This window comes from Bos indicus x Bos taurus, chromosome 14 (assembly GCF_003369695.1).
Source record: "Bos indicus x Bos taurus breed Angus x Brahman F1 hybrid chromosome 14, Bos_hybrid_MaternalHap_v2.0, whole genome shotgun sequence".
Lineage (NCBI taxonomy): Eukaryota > Metazoa > Chordata > Mammalia > Artiodactyla > Bovidae > Bos > Bos indicus x Bos taurus.
This window is the reverse complement of record NC_040089.1, coordinates 57486518-57505529: the sequence shown is the minus strand read 5'-3', so window position 1 is coordinate 57505529 and position 19012 is coordinate 57486518. Positions and strand designations below refer to the sequence as shown.

Here is a 19012-nt window from a genome sequence, read left to right as displayed (position 1 = left end):
TCAGAGCTTACCTTTACATCTGTATAATAGTCTATGGTCTGATGACCCCTTCTATAGGAGTAGATTGATTTTCAGTTCCTTTTGCTTCCCTTTTAGTGTATAAAGTGGGGTACTTATGAGGCAAGTATGTGAATTACATAACAGAGTGACTGAATTATAGTAAGTACCAAGAAATGGTAGTTAGTGTTATGGTAATAATATCATTGATGGCAACACTATTTTTTCTTTCTTATGGAAAAGACATTTAGGCTGTGGAAGGCTAGCCAATCTACCACACATGTGGGTGAAGGCTATTGTGTGGGAAGAGGGAAGCTGTTTCACACATATTTTCAACAACATAGAAAAAAAAGGAAAAGTTGGGTAGGATGGATGTTCAGTGGAGTGGTGGATGCTACTGTCTTTCATCCTCAAATCCAAATACTGCAGCTGACTAAACGGAGGGAAGTTATATTTGATTACATTTAGGACTATATCAAGTTGGCCCCTCCCTGTCAGAGTTGGGTAACTGCATTATTTCATTCATTGACTACACCAGGTTATATCACTACTAAGTCAAAGAAACCCAGTAATCTAATCTTTCTATATGTGCATAGTCACTCAGTCATGTCTGACTCTTTGCAACCACATGGACTGTAGCCCACTAGGCTCCTCTGTCCATGGGGATTCTCCAGGCAAGAATCCTGGAGTGACTGCTATGCCCTTCTCCAGGGGATCTTCCCAACCCAAGGACTGAACCCAGGTCTCCTGCATTGCAGGCAGATCCTTTACTGTCTGAGCCACCAGGAAAGCTCAATCTTGCTATATAATGTGAGCTTTATCTATTAAGAATTAAAAATTATTTCAGATGAAATGATATATGATATGTATATCAATATGCTGCTTATTTTTCTGGGCTCCAAAATCACTGCAGATGGTGACTGCAGCCATGAAATTAAAAGACGCTTACTCCTTGGAAGGAAAGTTATGACCAACCTAGATAGCATATTCAAAAGCAGAGACATTACTTTGCCAACAAAGGTTCGTCTAGTCAAGGCTATGGTTTTCCCTGTGGTATGTATGGATGTGAGAGTTGGACTGTGAAGAAGGCTGAGCATCGAAGAATTGATGCTTTTGAACTGTGGTGTTGGAGAAGACTCTTGAGAGTCCCTTGGACTGCAAGGAGATCCAACCAGTCCATTCTGAAGGAGATCAGCCCTGGGATTTCTTTGGAAGGAATGATGCTGAAGCTGAAACTCCAGTACTTTGGCCACCTCATGCAAAGAGTTGACTCACTGGAAAAGACTCTGATGCTGGGAGGGATTTAGGGCAGGAGGAGAAGGGGACGACAGAGGCTGAGATGGCTGGATGGCATCACTGACTCGATGGATGTGAGTCTCAGTGAACTCCTGGAGTTGGTGATGGACAGGGAGGCCTGGCGTGCTGCGATTCATGGGGTCGCAAAGAGTCGGACACGACTGAGTGATCTGATCTGATCTAATGCTGCTTGTAGAGATTTTAATCTTATAACTCCAATTTTCATGACTATTTTCTTTGTCAAATATTAGAGAATACAAAATTTAGTGTTATTATCAGATATTGTAAAACTAGAGATAGTAAACATTTTAAAACATAGAAAGACCATAACAAAGATGAATTAACTGAACAGGATAAATGATCAGAAACAAGGATAAATTTTTGTAGGAGGTCTTGAGATTCAATAAGATGGAAGATAATGCCTGGAGGAATATAAGATAAATGGCAAGAGACAAACATGAAAAACCTGATGGAAGAAGATAAAAGAAGCATCAGCTGGACAGAGCAGGGAGGGGTGATCTGGACATATGATATGGTGTTTTAGTTTCTGAAAACGTAGTTTAACGTGTTATAATAATACACTGGTTTAAAGCATACATTTTTTTAAAAATGATTTTTACCTCTGAAAGTTCCTTCTTTGACCACATACTCTTGTATTTCTTCTCCCAGTCTTTAATTCTTAATGAGTTTGTCTTTCTTTTTAGGGTCTAGATCCCCACTGTTACTATCTGCCTCCTCCTAACCTCCTTTTTCTTTCTTCCTATCTTCAGGCTGAGAGTGAGACATGAGGGAACGGTTGTGGAACTGCTAGTGCCTTCCTTCCACCGTCCTTTCAGCCAGTAGCCCCTTGTATGGGTAAATCCTGACCCCAGGGAGGATGTTTATTCAAGTTCTCACCCCCACTTCTAGACTGCAAACACTAAAGTGAAGCTGTTTAATGCCATTCAAACGCATGCTTTCTAACCTCAGCTGTGTTCTCTATGCTGCTCAGCCAAAACCTTGGTCATTTCTAACAGACATTTTTTCTATTACATTTCTTGAAAAGTGAATTTCAAATCTTTGTACTTTTTTCAAGACTGAATCTTACTCCTGTCTTCTCTCACTATTTATATGTGACTTTTTTAATGCTTTGCCATGAAGATCTAAGACATTTGAAATAAGTCTCCTTTGCCTATCTTTCCCCTTGCCTTTTTTGTTGACTCTCTTAGTCCCCTTTTCTATTTCTCTAGTTGTCCTTCCTCTTTCCTCTTCATTGGGTTCTGTTCCTCTCTTCACCTACCAATAGATGTTCCCCAACATTCTATTCTTGGATCTCTGTTCCTTTTTAATTTGCTCGTTTTGCAAACCATCTTCCATGGCTTCAGACTTTTACACAGATTTGTAAGATACAAGCATTTCTGACACTGTGTTTGCGGCCCTCATGACTTCCAGATTCACATTTCTACACTGAGCAGTTCCTAATGCTACTCCAACTTCATTTGTTTAATGTCACCTAATATTTTCTCCAAAACCGATGTTCTCTTCTTCTCTTATTGATCCCACTATCTTCCCTCTGTTGTCATCATTAAAAATTACTAAAAGCCTAAACATAAAATGGGCTTCCCAAGTTGCTCAGTGGTAAAGAATCTGCCTGCCAATTCAGGAGACACATGTTCAATCCCTGGGTATTCTTGCCCGGGAAATCCCAGGCCTGGCAGGCTACAGTTAATGGGATTGCAAAAGACTAGGACATGACTTAGCAACTAAACAACAACAAATACAAGACAAGTAGACTGAGGTTTTTAAATTGGTTTCTCAAATAAAAAGACTGCCTGTTATTCCTTCTTAGTTTAACCCATCCTATATTGACAGTTTCAGTAAATACTGATTAAACATCTGCTATTTGCATGACTTTTTCTAGACAATGGCGATATAGACATAAGAAAACCACAACCTGCCCTTAATGTGATCACTGTCTGATGAGAGGAAGACCCATTTGTAGGTCTTCCATGATATCTCAAAATAGCTATAACCATGGGTAGTATCCTCCACGATACGGAAAACCCAACTCAAGCTTGCTTAAGTAAAAAGATAATTTACTGAATCATGTAACTGAACAATCTAGGACAGAGCTTTAGGGAAAGCATGATCAGGTTTCAGTGTGATCAAGAACTGGTTTCCTTATCTTTTTCTTGATTTGTTGTTGGCTCTCTACCTGGTTACAAGATGGCTAGAAACAGCTTCTCAGTCTAATGTTACCAGTTCAAATATAATACCAAACACAGATAATGCACACAATTACTGTTTTGCAGGTAAGCATCAAGTGCATTGACAGTAGGCACAGAGACTACAGGCTATTTCTGACAAGTAGACTTGGGGAAGGCTGTTCAGAAGAGATAACATCTGAATGACTAAAACATGTAAAAAAGCTCTCTGAACTAAAATTTAAGAGCTTTACCCATACCAATATCAGTAAATAAATCTAGAAAAGCCTGACAAAGGAATCATTATTCATTCCTTATCTATACAACCAAATCTCTGTGATCTAACAGAGACACAAGCAGGTGCATGTCTGTCTTTCACCAGCCAACACTGAGTCAATAAGCAATATGAGACACTGACTCTAGCAGCTGTTAACTTTATCTGGTCCTTCCCTTTCATTTGGTCAACCAATTTCAATCAGATGGCATGTCTGCCACCAGGCCAATTTCAAGGAAGAAGTGTGAAAGCTAAGGCAGAGGGTCACTTCAATTCAGATGAACCCTCAAGAGAAAACTTCCTGGAATGTGGAACTGGTAATTCTGAGTCTCAAAAAACCTAGCAGAGAACACAGAAGACAATTAATTAGCCTTGCTACCAGAGACAATATCAAAAACAGGAGTCCTTGATCCTACTTATTTTCTAAGTTGCTATAAAGGGATCAATTCTTCAACTATTCTTTTAAAATCTTACATGTGGCTAGTTATTCATATCTCTCTAGTATTTAGAAAACATCAGAATGTATGTAGATCACATTATTGGTTTAAGGATATTCCTTGTGGTACATTTTTGGCTATTAGCATTAAAGAGATGGTAGTACTAGGAACTGACCTTTAGCCTGTGATTTTCAACACAACAGGTCATTGAAGGTAACTGAACATACAATGAGTAAAACTGCTTCTTTGGCAGTTTGGCAAGGTGCAAACAAGCAAGACTGATTAGATTCTTTACTCTTCAGGTGTGGGGGCATTTTGTGGAAAAGCCATCTGAAGAAATTCCCTGATATCCTAATTAATTTGAAAGGACTTTGAGAAGTGGGAGAAGGCAATATTTTAAAATTCAAGGGTATAGACATTTTTTAAAGGTTTGTAGGCAATATTCAATATTTCAATATTTTGTGGGTGGGTGAGGATGACTTCCCAATGATTTCATAAATATACATCACATGTGTATAGCTATATAAACACATAAGATTGTTAAGCTTATAAATTAAAAGCTTCAAAATTGGTCTTATTTCATAAAATATATATGCATATGAACCTAATATTTGTGGGTTGATATCTACATGATTGTTTTCAACCTACAAAAATGCAATTACCTATGGTTAGTCTAATACATTGGAGAAGGAAATGGCAACCCACTCCAGTGTTCTTGCCTGGAGAATCCCAGGGACGGGGGAGCCTGGTGGGCTGCCGTCTATGGGGTCGCACAGAGTCTGACACAACTGAAGCGACTTAGCAGTAGCAGTAGCAGCAGTCTAATACATATGTAATATAAATTGCTATGTCACAAAATAACAAGCATACATTTATAAATACTTTGAAGTCTTCAGTTAAGTAGCTAAAGGCTTCCTTTTGGAGAATCTACTACTCCTTTTACTCACGGTCTGTTAACTGTGGTATAAGGGAACAATTGAATATTTTTTACTTGCTGCATGATAATTTTAATTAAATTTTTATTTAAAAAAACTGTTTTTACTCTCACTTCTTTACATGTATATATTTTGTAGATAACGTATAAAATCTTAACTATCATCTTGGTGGAACTTTAATAATTGTGATCAAATCAATCAGCTTTGATACTATGTGCTTAACTCTGAATTTCTTGCACTAAGTATGCTTTATATGTTTCTTTTCATACTCATAAACATCTTATGAGATGGATTTATTAACATGTCATTTTATATATGAGAAAACTGAGGTTTTGAGATGCTAACCTCGCCAAAACTTGTAAGTAGTGTAAGTCTTTAACTGTAAAGCCAAAAATCTTAACTACTTCTTACTGACTTCTAAAGTAATCTCAGACTCAGATAGAACTCTAATACATCATTTGTCACAGGGTGCTTACCCAGCAATACGTATCTTAACTGCAAAGGTCCCACCTAGGTCTTAGGTGGTTCATGAATAAGCACATGCCTTAATTATGAATGGGTACAAGCTCATCTCATGGAAGCAGGAAATACGGAAAGAATGACAGGATGCAGAAATGACAAGAAAGAAGATGAAGATATGTTGAGATAAAGATAGAAGAGAGGTATAGGTAGCAGAACTTTCTGTGAGAGGGGAGCTCTCAGCAGAAATGTGAAGCAGTGATGGCCCTCAACTTCAAAAGCAGAGGATTAGGAAGTAAGAGGTCCCTGAGCAGCCATACTGAATGTAATAATGTCCGTACCCTACAAGTCATGCTGATCAGGATTTTTCCCCATTAGTCTTACACATTATAAAGCCTAATTACTTGATCCTCCAGTCTATGGACCATTTGCTAGAAGCTACAAGTTTAGAGGAAGGCTGGTTGGGAAGTTGAGAATGGGCATGTGTGTGTGTTTGTGCTCATCTTCTAGAATTAGCCCAAGGAACAATGATAAAATTGATAATTCAAAGTTCTTTTTGTTCTTATGAGGAAACAATATCAATTTTCTAAAGTAGGCAAAAATAAGAAATGATTATAGTTTAGGCAGTATATAATATAAGGGATAAATTATATACATTTAAAAAGGCATCATAGTAATATGGTACAAATTATATGCTGATGATAATTAAATTATTTTAAAAAGCCTTCATTTTATTTAGTATTATTACAGGAAAAACAGAGAAGAGGATGAAAATATTGCACAAAATTTGCCATCATAATATTTTAAAATTTTCTTAAAATTTTATTACTTAAAGAGACACATTATTTAAGAATATATTGCTGCTGCTGCTGATGCTAAGTTGATTCAGTCGTGTCCAACTCTGTGTGACACCAGAGATGGCAGCCCACCAAGCTCCTCCGTCCCTGGGATTCTCTAGGCAAGAATACTGGAGTGGGTTGCCAGGTTCTTCTCCAATACATGCATGCATGCTAAGTCACTTCAGTCACATCCAACTCTGTGCAACCCCATGGACAGCAGCCCACCAGGCTCCTCTGTCCACGGGATTCTCTAGGCAAGAATACTGGAGTGGGTTGCCACTTCCTTCTCCATTTAACAATATATTACTCATTATATATAACTGTAGGTAAATATATACATTTTAATAATATTGAGACATGCATAATGTACAGAAAAGATCAAATCCATGTGGACATGCATAGTACCTTATGTCACGGATGGATTGCTAATTTTATGGTGCTTTTTTCAGTATGGAATAACGAAATGTGAAGTAATTCTATATAATATTATTTTAATTTGATTAGTGTATTTAAATAAATTTTTGAACACTGCTAATGTGAAGTGACTCAATGTATATCCAATGCATATTACACTTAGAGCAACTAAGAATAAAAAAACTACTAAAAGTTGAAAATGGATTTACACACAATCTTTGTTTAATCAAATGAGCATTCATTTTTTATAAAATTCATTCCTGTGTTTTCCCTTTAGGCACCCTGATGGGCAGTTACGAGTGCTACAGGATCCTTGTTATTTGTTCAGAAGGTCATTTCATTAACAAATATATCTCAGGTGTTTCATGTGTGTTAATTTCCCATGTAATGTTTTCAGTCTGGCTGGAATATATTGATTTTCAACAAAACATTCCTCACGCATGTGGGAAGACTTAAAGGGCATCTTTTGTGCTTTGAGTAGACAAATAATTTCAGCAAAAGCCATTAGAAATGGAATGAAAGTGCTTGGACAATGCTGTAAACATAGAGAGCAGTTGCCACATGCTTATGAAAATTGACAACAACAAAAACCCCAAAGCCTGTCACTTTGAAGTTTTAAATAAACAAAGGCTGACACCAGAGTTGTGTCACTTTGAGTCTTGTTGTGAGATACACTTGAGTACTACTTTACAAGCCATGATATACATGGGATGACAGAGGATGAGACAGTTGGATTGCATTACCGACTCAATGGATATGGGTTTGAGCAGGCTCTGCGAGATGGTGAAGGACGGGAAGCCGGGCAAGCCGCAGTCCGTGGGGTCACAAAGAGTCAGACACGACTGAGCGACTGAACAACAACAACAAATTAAAGTTTCTTTGCACTTGACTTTTAGAAAAATCTTCTGCTAACAAAAAAAAATTCAATATTTTGTTTATAGATAAACCAAACTGAAATATCAATAACCTCAGATATGCAGATGACACCACCCTTATGGCAGAAAGTGAAGAGGAACTCAAAAGCCTCTTGATGAAAGTGAAAGTGGAGAGTGAAAAAGTTGGCTTAAAGCTCAACATTCAGAAAATGAAGATCATGGCATCTGGTCCCATCACTTCATGGGAAATAGATGGGGAAACAGTGGCAACAGTGTCAGACTTTATTTTTCTGGGCTCCAAAATCACTGCAGATGGTGACTGCAGCCATGAAATTAAAAGACGCTTACTCCTTGGATGGAAAGTTATGACCAACCTAGATAGCACATTGAAAAGCAGAGACATTACTTTGCCAACAAAGGTTCGTCTAGTCAAGGCTATGGTTTTTCCTGTGGTCATGTATGGATGTGAGAGTTGGACTGTGAAGAAGGCTGAGCACCAAAGAATTGATGCTTTTGAACTGTGGTGTTGGAGAAGACTCTTGAGAGTCCCTTGGACTGCAAGGAGATCCAGCCAGTCCATTCTGAAGGAGATCAGCCCTGGGATTTCTTTGGCGGGAATGATGCTGAAGCTGAAACTCCAGTACTTTGGCCACCTCATGCGAAGAGTTGACTCATTGGAAAAGACTCTGATGCTGGGAGGGATTGGGGGCAGGAGGAGAAGGGGACGACAGAGGCTGAGATGGCTGGATGGCATCACTGACTCGGTGGACGTGAGTCTGAGTGAACTCCGGGAGTTTGTGATGGACAGGGAGGCCTGGAGTGCTGTGATTCATGGGGTCGCAAAGAGTCAGACACAACTGAGCGACTGAACTGAACTGAACTGAAACCTAACTGTTTAGTTGCAACATTTTTCAAGGTTTATTTTGTCTCCCTTCTTAAAGCATAAGTGGCTTCCCCAGTGGTGTTAGTGGTAAAGAACCTGCCTGCCAATTCAGGAGATGTAAGAACCGCTGAGGGTTTGGAACAAAGATCCCCAGGAGTAGGGAATGGGAACCCACTCCAGTATTCTTGCCTGGACCATCCCATGGACAGAGGAGACTGACAGACTATAGTCCAAGGTTTGAAAAGAGTCAGACACGACTGAAGCGACTTAGCACCTATGCAAAGCATATGAGATTTTTTGATAAAGGTTTCATTCTATGGTTGCTGTGATGCATGCATACTGAATGATGTTAACAGAATATTTTTCCTTACTTTCTGAGTTATTATAGGTGCTATTTGGCTTAGTATAAAGTACCATAGCTTATTTGTAACTGGTATCCACTGACCCATTTTGTCCCTGGACTTTAGGGAAAAAACTTGAATTTGACTTCAGTATGGATGAACCCAGGGAAATGATTTAGTTAAAATTCTATTAAAAATATTTTGTGTTTCTTTGTTTTAGCCAACCAGGTCATTAAAGTACAAGAGAAGACGGAATGGAGTTTGTTCATAGCAATGTTAGAACATCAAGGCAACACTTTTTTCATGGCCTTTCACCCTGGTAACTTCCAGGCCCAGCTGGAGTTGAGGGATACCCCTCTGCATTTTAGAGAGTTTGTTTTCTGAAACTGAAACTGTAATTCCAAAAGAGAATTAACCACAAAATTTCAAATTTCCCCCAAAAGATGTGATTTAGTAATAGTTCATGGGAGAGGTCAAGGACTGTATTATTTCTTATTCTGTTATCATTATTTTGGCTATCTTCTATTCACACAATTTTTTTTTAACAGAAATTATGACTTTTCAGAAGGCTGATAACATGCTCCACCAAAAAGGAGAAACATACCATTTCCAAAAATAAATAGTCACTTTCCCCTTAAGCCATTAGGTTTTGTGAAAGGAAGTGCTAGAAGTGTGGTTCATTTTAAGGAAATTGTAAATGTTTGACATGTAATTTTCTGTCAAGATAAAGCATTCCCCTCATTAAATGGAAACAAGCGCTCACTGTAGTGTTCAGCAGATGACTTCCTGTATTTTTCTTTCTCTTTCTACCTAATGTTAAATTGTGCATTACAAGTAGTCAACGAGAAACCAAATATTTTACTAAGTCAATAAAAATGATATTTTCTATTTTTATAAATGTTTATATGACTGACATTCAAAAAGTTTTAATTTCCTCCCATCGCTTGTGATGTTTTTAAGAGTTGTTCTTAACTCAAGGGACTTGCAGGAGTTCAAGCTGTCTCATCCCTTGATTGAATGATTTACTTCACAAACTCAATAGACACTGCACGGGAGGTAAATTCTTTTCAGATGGTAGAATTATTCTGAGAACAGAGCCAAATGTCCCCTCAGCACTGCAAAGGAAGCAAATGCCTCATTTCCCCTTTTCAGAAGGCCAGAAGCCTGAAAATAATGATCAAACGTTCCGTACCATTGCAATCAGCCCCTGGGAAAGACACATTAAACCAAATAATTGAGATCGCTTAAAAATTTGTAGTATCAGTCATTATCTCTTTCAGATTATATGAAAGAAACTTTTAAAATAAACTTCAGGAGAAGCTTCTTATGATTTGAAATTTTTATACTTCATATTAAGGAGCTAAGCATATAAATATGCTCTTGTCTCTTGGTATTTAAGTTTCTTTTTATTCCTCTCTACCCTGAGTGCTTCTCTACCTGAAACTGCTATCCACCCTTTCACATTCAACATTTGGATGGGGGTGGACAACATTTTAGAGAAGGAAATGGCAATCCACTCCAATACTATTTGGGGCTTCTCTCATGGCTCAGTGGTAAAGAATCTGCCTGCAATGCAGGAGCTGCAGGAGATGTGGGTTCTATCCCTAGGTTGGGAAGATCCCCTGGAGGAGGAAATGGCAAACCACTCCAGTATTCCTGCCTGGAGAATCCCATGGACAGAGGAACCTGGTGAGCTAAGTCCACAGGGTCACTAAGAGTGGGACCTGACTGAAGCAACTGAACATGAGCACGAGACAACAGTTTCTGCTTTTAATTCATCTTATCATTTTAGCCTGCAGTCTATGCAGTTGAGCTCTACAGTTCATTCAGACTCTCCCTATGGAAGGTGACATCCCAGTTCCAAAGTTCAGTCTGTTTGTTTGTTTGAACTTTCTGCTTTTTTGCCACTAAAATAGACCCTACATAACCATCTTTTCTCTCTGCTTATAACTGCTATTTTGGTCTCCTTTATCTGTCCCTTAAAGAACTCCCAACTTTCTGTATTTGATTCACATTCTTAATATTTTAAAAGGAGTTCATATTATGTAATTTCTGTATTTTATGGATTTCTGTAATTCACTCTGTTTATCCCCTGAAATCGTACACAGATTTGTGCCAAGTAGTTGCACTAAGTAATGGTAGACTAGTTTTTATCAGATTCTTGAATGGATTTATAACCCCCAAATGGTTTTGTCATTGCTTTATACACATGTTCAGTGAGTCTATTGAACAGCATGGCTTTACCAACTGTCTCCTCTGAGGACACATCAATCTATATGGTCCTCAGGATTTTACTACTGAACTCCAGACTCATTCCCCTGCCTTCCGTAGTCACCTCAGTCCATATGCTCAAACTAAATCTTGCCTCCTAAGCCTGTTTCTTTTCTCATGTTGCTGATTTTAAGAAATATCAAAATTAGTCAACCCAGAATTTCTAATATATTTGAGTTTACTTCTAAATAAGTGGTTATCTCTTGTTGATTCTAACTCTTTGTTCACAAAATTTCCCTCTAGTTGCCTTTCCATTTGCCCTGGTTTGATCCTGACCTCATTATTTCTCTCCCAGAAGATCCTTTTGAGAACCTGATGAAAACCATCAATATACCTTTTCTCTCAATCATAGTATAGTGGATAACGTACAGAATCAAGATCTAGACTGTGGGTTCAAATCTCAGCCTTCTCACTTGCTAGCAGTGTAATATTTAAAAATTATTTACCTTTATATGCTTAATTTCTTTGTCCGTCAGATAAGGTTAATAAGAGCACTTCGTTTACAGAGTTGTTGTCAGAATTAAATGAGTTAATATATGCAAGGGGCTAAGAAGACTGGCTCATACTCTCAAGTATTTGTTAATATTTTAATAAATGGCAAAGCATCCATCTGGCCCCTCTGCTTCCAGACTTGTCAACTTAACAGTGTGTTGTTCCTATACTGTGACTTGGGGTAATTTTTCTAAAATGATAATGTCATTATTGTCCTTATATACTGACAATGACTTCTTATTGCTTTCAAGGAAAAAAAAAACACACACAGCTATTTTGATCTCCTTCTGTTTACCTTTCTAACTTCATCTTTCATTGTTCTCCTGCCTTCAATTCTGAGAAATAGGTTATACATGTAGGTGTACACCCCCCACCCATTTTGATGACTCCTGGCAAATATACATGTTGTTTATGCTCTCTGGAGTACCCTCGGTCTTCTTCATTTTGAAGACTTAGTCACTGTCTCCTCATTAGAACCCTCCTGCCTATGTTTTATTCCTGGATTGACCTTTTCCAGCTATGCAGCCTTAGGCAAATTACTGATAGCTTGTGGAATTTATAAAATGGGGCTAACCACAGTAGTTCCCTTATACTGTTACTGTGAGGACTAAGTTAAAACACATAAAGCTTAATCAATGCCTGAATCATAATAAGGATTCAACAAAAGCCTTACTTAAGAAGACTCTGCAGATGCTGGATTCTGCCCTCATTCCTCTGTCTCTGTCATGATTCTAGTATTCTTCCTGTGTGTTTCACTAGTCCCCTGACACCCTGGCCTCACATCTAGCAAATATTTATGAAATACAATTGTCTGTTTACCTCTCTTTCCCTACCAAATTCTAGTTTTCTTGAAGCCACAGACAGTATACTTTTCTCTCTCCCTAGTGGTCTGAATAGTACCTGGCATATTATAGGAACTCAGCAAATATTTGTTAAATAAAAATAGATGGATATCTTTATTCTCAGAAGAGAATCTGAAGCAAAATAGTTGCTGTATAACTATTTAATGAATGAATGACAAGTTTATAAATCATATCTTGGTATCACAGGAGTATGTTCTAAACTGATTTCGACAGTAAGAAAATCAGTCAGTGTAATTTTACAATGGAGCCTAAATACTATTTTCTGTATTTCTCTTTCCTATATTTTATGGTTTGTTAATAATTAAATTCTTGGTCACATAATATCATGTTTGTCTTGTGTGTGTCCAAGGTACGTGATGATGCTTCAATCACCTCTCAACAGAGATGACTGCTGGATGTTGACAGTCACAGTACCTGATTATCCTCCCCCAAAGAATTCTAAACCTTGCTTCCATGCTGTTATCAATGTGAACTATTTAATTCCCAGAATAACTTGAATTGCCAAAAACCTGAAGCAGTCAGCTAAGGTTTGACACTATGATAACATTGAGAGTACTATTTCTTCAGTGGTAATTCTAAGAATAAATGCAACCAAGTGTTTGCAGACAAAGATTAGACAAAAATAAGTGTGTTACCCAGAAGTCTTAAAAAACAGACACAATTCAGTTTGCAATGACTATTTGCCTAAGATACTGCTATTGCCTGTTAAGACAAGAGGAAAGTTTGCTAAACTATTTTAGAAAATGACCTTAAGTGGTTTAGTATGAAAAGTGAAAGTGAAAAAAAAAAATACTACATAACACTTGATGCTATGAGTTTTATACAAATCTCTGTTAATTCTTAATCACCAGGAATTGAATATCATGATTCCATTTTAGTGATTTGGAAACAAGTTAAAAAGAAGGGACTTGGATGACTGTCAACAGTCAGACACTCTAGAACACTGTATTCAGACATTTTCTGTGAAAGAAATTTTACTTATAACTAGCACTTAATAAATTTGCATTTAGCTGAATTTTGTCACTTGGAGGAAAAGGAAGGAACTAAAGTTTAATGAATCAAATATGTCCCATACTTTTGTTTTAATATGAAGTATCTAATGTTCTCACTATCATTGTGAAGTAGATATAATTATCCTACATAAGAAATGATTAGCAAGCTCAGTCCTATCCGACTCTTTGCCTCCCCATGATTGTAGCCCGCTCGACTCATCTGTTATGGGATTTTCCCCGCAAGAATACTGAGGTGGGCTGCCATTTCCTCCTCCAGGGGATATTCCCTACATGGGGATTGAACCTGTGTCTCCTGCTTCTCCTGCATTGCAGGTGAATTCTTTACCACTGTGCCACTGGGGAAACCCCTATAAATGATTAAACGCTTCATAAAGATTAAATTAGTTGCCAATGACAGAAAAAAACTCAGTAGAAATTTTTTCTTCTGTTTTGTAGTATTCTATTCAGGCTGTATCCATATGACTGACTTAGTCAAGTTAGAGTGAGAAGAACCTTAGGTCAATTAAAATTTTTGCCTTTTTGGATTATGACACAGATTTTTTGAAACTCAGACTACTCTTTGCATTTTTTTTTTTTTTGAAATATACATTTTAGAAAAGTGGTACATTTATTGTAATGTGTTGATTTAGGCTTATTTACATATATTTATTTTTAATGAGAGAACATTTATGTATAATCTTTGATAAATAACAAATTTACTTGATAAATGAATTTTTGGTCTTAAGAAGGAAAAGATTTTACTCATGTATTTTGAAATTAGAATGAAATAAGTTTGTTTCAGTAACTGATATTTAATCTAGTGGACTTCCCTGGTGGTTCAGATGGTAAAGTATCTGCCTGTAATGCAGGATACATTGGTTCGATCCCTGGGTTAGGAAGATTCCCTGGAGGAGGGTATGGCAACCCCTCCAATGTCCAGAGAATCCCATGGACAGAGGAGCCCACAGGGTTGCAAAGAGTCGGACACGATTGAAGCAATTTAGCAACATGCATTTAATCTAGTATTATGCAATTAGTCATTTAAAGTTTTAAATTCACTGTAACCAAATGCTATGGTGCCAGTGAAAATGAAGTAAAATCTTTGTAGAAAACTTAGTGAGAAACACATTCCATTTTTGTGTCTCATGAATTCTTAAATCACCAAATACTTAGTAGAATACTTAACTGTGGGATTAGAGAGAAAAAAAAAAGTATAATAAGAAACAAATAAAATCTATGGTTATGAGAGCATGGGCTTCCCTGATAGCTCAGTTGGTAAAGAATCCACCTGCAATGCAGGAAACGCTGGTTCAATTTCTGGGTTGGGAAGATCCCCTGGAGAAGGGATAGGCTACCCACTCCAGTGTTCTTGTGCTTCCCTTATGGCTCAGCTGGTAAAGAATCCACTTGCAATGCAGGAGACCTGGGTTCGATACCTGGGTTGGGAAGATCCTCTGGAGAAGGGAAAGACTACCCACTCCAGTATTCTGGCCTAGAGAATTACATGGACTGTGTAGTCCATGGGATCACAAAGAGTCAAACACGACTGAGCAACTTTCACTTTCACTATTTGGGCTTCCCTTGTGGCTAGCTGGTAAAGAATCTGCCTGCAATGAGGGAGACCTGGGTTTGATTCCTGGGTTGGGAAGATCCCCTGGAGAATGGAAAGTCTACCCACTCCAGTATTCTGGCCTAGAGAATTCCATGGACAGTCCATGGAGTCGCAAAGAGTCAGACATGACTGAGTGACTTTCACACACTATGAGAGCATAGAATCCATTGGATAATAGCTTAATATGCTTACATTGTGTGTGTGAGAAAGTTGGATTATAAAATATAGTTAAATAGGATTTGTTTTATAATTTTATCATTAAAAAGAAAATAAATGTCTAGAGGTATGAAGTATTAGACAATTTCCATCTCCCTCTGTAGTGTTAGTCACTCAGTTCTATCCGACTCTGTCTCATGATCTGTAACCCGCCAGATTCCTCCGTCCATGGGATTTCCCAGGCAAGAACATTGGTGTGGGTTGCCACTTCCTTTTCCAATTACTTTTTGGATGTGCTCTATAATAGAATAGGCATAGTTATAATAGAATAGGCATAGTTACTTTTCTCATACACTGAGTGATGTTGTGGGTAGCATCCATCAGGAGTGCCATTGTTATTGTTCAATAAATTACATTTCTTGAACAGATGTTTGATTCCTGATGTTGCACCCAAAGACCAAAACTAGCCAGGAATTTTAATTTTGAAGTCACCCTCCTGCCTGAAAAAGTTTAAAGACATATTTATTGGACAAGTACTCAGAAAAGAAGTGAAATTATGATAAGTAGGCAGACATATGAGCTTTGTGAGAATCACCAAGGCTTGATATTTCTAACATCATTAATAAAAAAAAAAGAACTACTCAACTCCATGTGCATTACGTCTCAGGATGATAAGAAAAATATGTTTCCAATTTTTCCCCTAATGTATTCAGTTCAATATGAGAATAGATATGTCTCATATTAATACTTAATTTCTAAATACTCATGAGCTCTATTAAAATTCTCTGGCAAAATTCTATCATGTTTTCCTTCCAGTGGACTCTAACTCAAGGTTTTGGCAGGCTCTGACTGATTAGCAGGTTTTTTCCTTCTCAATCACATTTCTGAGCACACACAAACGGAGCCCTGGGAACTCACTGTTTAAAAAATATTCTTCAAAAAGTATATTAAGGACTTGTTTAGACTATCTAAAGGAGATAGAACCGAAGGTAATGGAGTGTAATAGAGAAATGCTAAATGTCTTTAAAACAAGATCACTTAAAATGTAGTTATCCTCTGTATTCATATGTATACATGAGACTATGGAACTGAGTTATTTTTAATATAGCTCAAGTCCACTGTTAAATTAAAGGAGCCTCCAATTATGTACATTACATATGAACACTGAACCGTTACATGAATGATCACATAAGCGACAGCTTAATGATAACCATGACCTTCAGATATAAGTGGTGTTTTCTTGTCCATGTTCACTCATAGAAAGACTGATTAGTGAGCAGAACTATAGAAACTCCAAACTTTGAAGCGTTCTCCTGTGGCTCAAGTGAGGTTCTGCTTGAAGTGAACAGGTGTACACAGAGACATTTTTTCAATAACTGATGGGTGGGCAGGTGGACAGATGGATGGATGTCTTCTAAAGAGACACAGGCCTACAATATTTCCAATGGCTAAATGGCTCCAGATATTCTGGTGGGTATTAAAAGTTTATACTTTCACTATCATGAAGATAGCCCAGAATAAGTTTGCTCATATGCCCTTGTTAGGTCTTCTCCATACAGGGCCACATGAATAATCCTAAAACAGGCTTTTAATAACAAATATTCCTCCTCTTTCATAACAGTTATTAGGAACTTCTCTGCCTCTTTGTCTCTGCAGGTAACTCTTCCCTCTCCTCCACTGCAAAAGAAATAGTTTTAAAATGGGAACGCTCCTGAAATTCTTCTCAGCACTCTGAACTAATCTTTAATAGAGTCTAAATTCTGTCCTGTATAGTTAAGTGTCTAACATTACAGTACTAAATATTTATCTATGAGAACCTAATAGATTTTATTTAAGGCCAAAAGGCCAATAAAAAAGGAGAAATTAGAAAGATATGGTGAATTCATGAACCCAAGCTTATGAATAATTTCTCTGAAGTTAAAAACATGAGAAAATTGTCAGTGCAAACTTCATTAAATGCTTCTAAGAACAAAGTTCTTTTGCTGCTTCTATACTAGCAATCAATGCAACTTAGAAAGTTATATTGGATATTTACTTGCTCTGTATTGAATAAAATATTTAGTATAACCAAAGTAAGGAAGAAATTCTTACTACCTTCTTTAGTGCAGAGGTTGACGAGGTTGTGCACTGTGTCCATGAGCTCCAGCTGCTGCTTCTGAAGGACACTGTTATTGGTGGTGGCTCTGTTCAACTGTTTCTCCAGTTCCTGGATTATGTATGTCTGACGAGTAACCAAGCCTTGAAGATTCTCTTTCTCTTCCTTTAAGGTGTCCAATTCTTCCTTGTGCTTTCCCTCCATTTCAAAGATTTTGTGTTCTAATAAACTACAAGGAAGTGAAGATAAGATTTAGTTTTAAAATGCTGTAAGAAGCATGATTCAACTAGTTCCTGAGTTTATTTACTGTAAGAAATTTTAGTTAGGTATTTCACCAGGGAAATATTTATTAAGCAAGTGACTCAGAAAAAGTATATACATATAAATGCATTTATACATAAATATATATTTAATAGGAATGACATTATACAGCATTTGAAATGAAGAGTTATTAGATCAGTTATTGTTAGAGTGATGTTTCTTTCCTAAATGTAATTTATTTCTTGGGATGTATCTTACATCCAGGGTAGTTAACTTGGACTCTGTCTGGAGAAATTATAGCATAATTTTCATTAAAGAAATGGATCCAATAAGAAATAGAAGCAGTAGTTCAGAAAAAAGTTTGAACAAACTATAGAAACTATTTTTTATTTACTTTGTTTCATTCATTTGGGATTTTCAAAACATTAACAGGGATTACATTTCACGAGGAATAGCATATTGATGCAGAAACCAGAGGACCAGAAACTAAGCTATGTAAAGTCACAGTGAATTACGTTCCTTGGGATTATTGATACCTGGCCCTGTATTGTAACCACTAGCTTACTTTATCTCTCAATCAGAGCTTCAAGATAAGGGCTAAAGGCATAACAAATTTCCAAATTACTGAATAATTGGTTCCAAAAAGGAAGATTATGTTGCTGATGGGATGGTCTTACAAAAGGACTTGGGAAGCTTTGCTTGGAGTGATACAGTCCTCAGCCAAGAACCTTCCTTCTTTCAGAACTCTTCACAGGATACTCCCTTTGCATATTGCACATTAAAAATGATAGAAAATGCAGAAGCACTGTTGGATGCTAGCAACTGACTGGAAATAAGAAGCACTTACATTTTATAGAGTGTATAATATACTAGTATTCCTCAGAGAAGAGCCTTATTCAGTTTTCTCAGTTTCATTTACAGAAGGTTCAACCAGTCCTTAGTTTACAAGGTGTTATTCAAATGTAACATACCAGACTGGGTATTTAATTTACCTTGGAGAAATGTAGCACTGAATCATTACTATACGTTTTCCAAAAGGGGACACTAGGGAGTGTTCTAAACTTAATACTTAAGTCATAAAATAGAGATTGTTTGAAGAGCCAAGTTTTCCAACTCCCTGTAGTAGGGGATGAGCTGGAATATCTGACTGCCCATAACACAGATTAAGAAGTGTGGCGAGACCTGCAAGTGGTAATTCCAGATCTTTGCTGATAAACTTATCCTCCAAAAAAATGTGGAACATCAAAGAAAATCTGCTCATTGAACTAAGCCTGAAAAACACTGTGATGCTTCTATGTATAAGAACTTACTAATTTACAACACCTTTGGTAGCATGC

General features: G+C 37.3%; 1 protein-coding gene across 1 annotated transcript in view; it reads right to left on the bottom strand.

Annotated features, from left to right (window-relative positions):
* The window catches only part of ANGPT1 (angiopoietin 1), a 302210-nt gene that overhangs the window by 65025 nt on the left and 218173 nt on the right, over nucleotides 1–19012 (bottom strand). The window contains exon 4 of the mRNA XM_027561317.1: nucleotides 17414–17643. Coding sequence (XP_027417118.1) covers nucleotides 17414–17643 — 230 coding nt within the window. The remainder of the gene's footprint in view (nucleotides 1–17413; nucleotides 17644–19012) is intronic.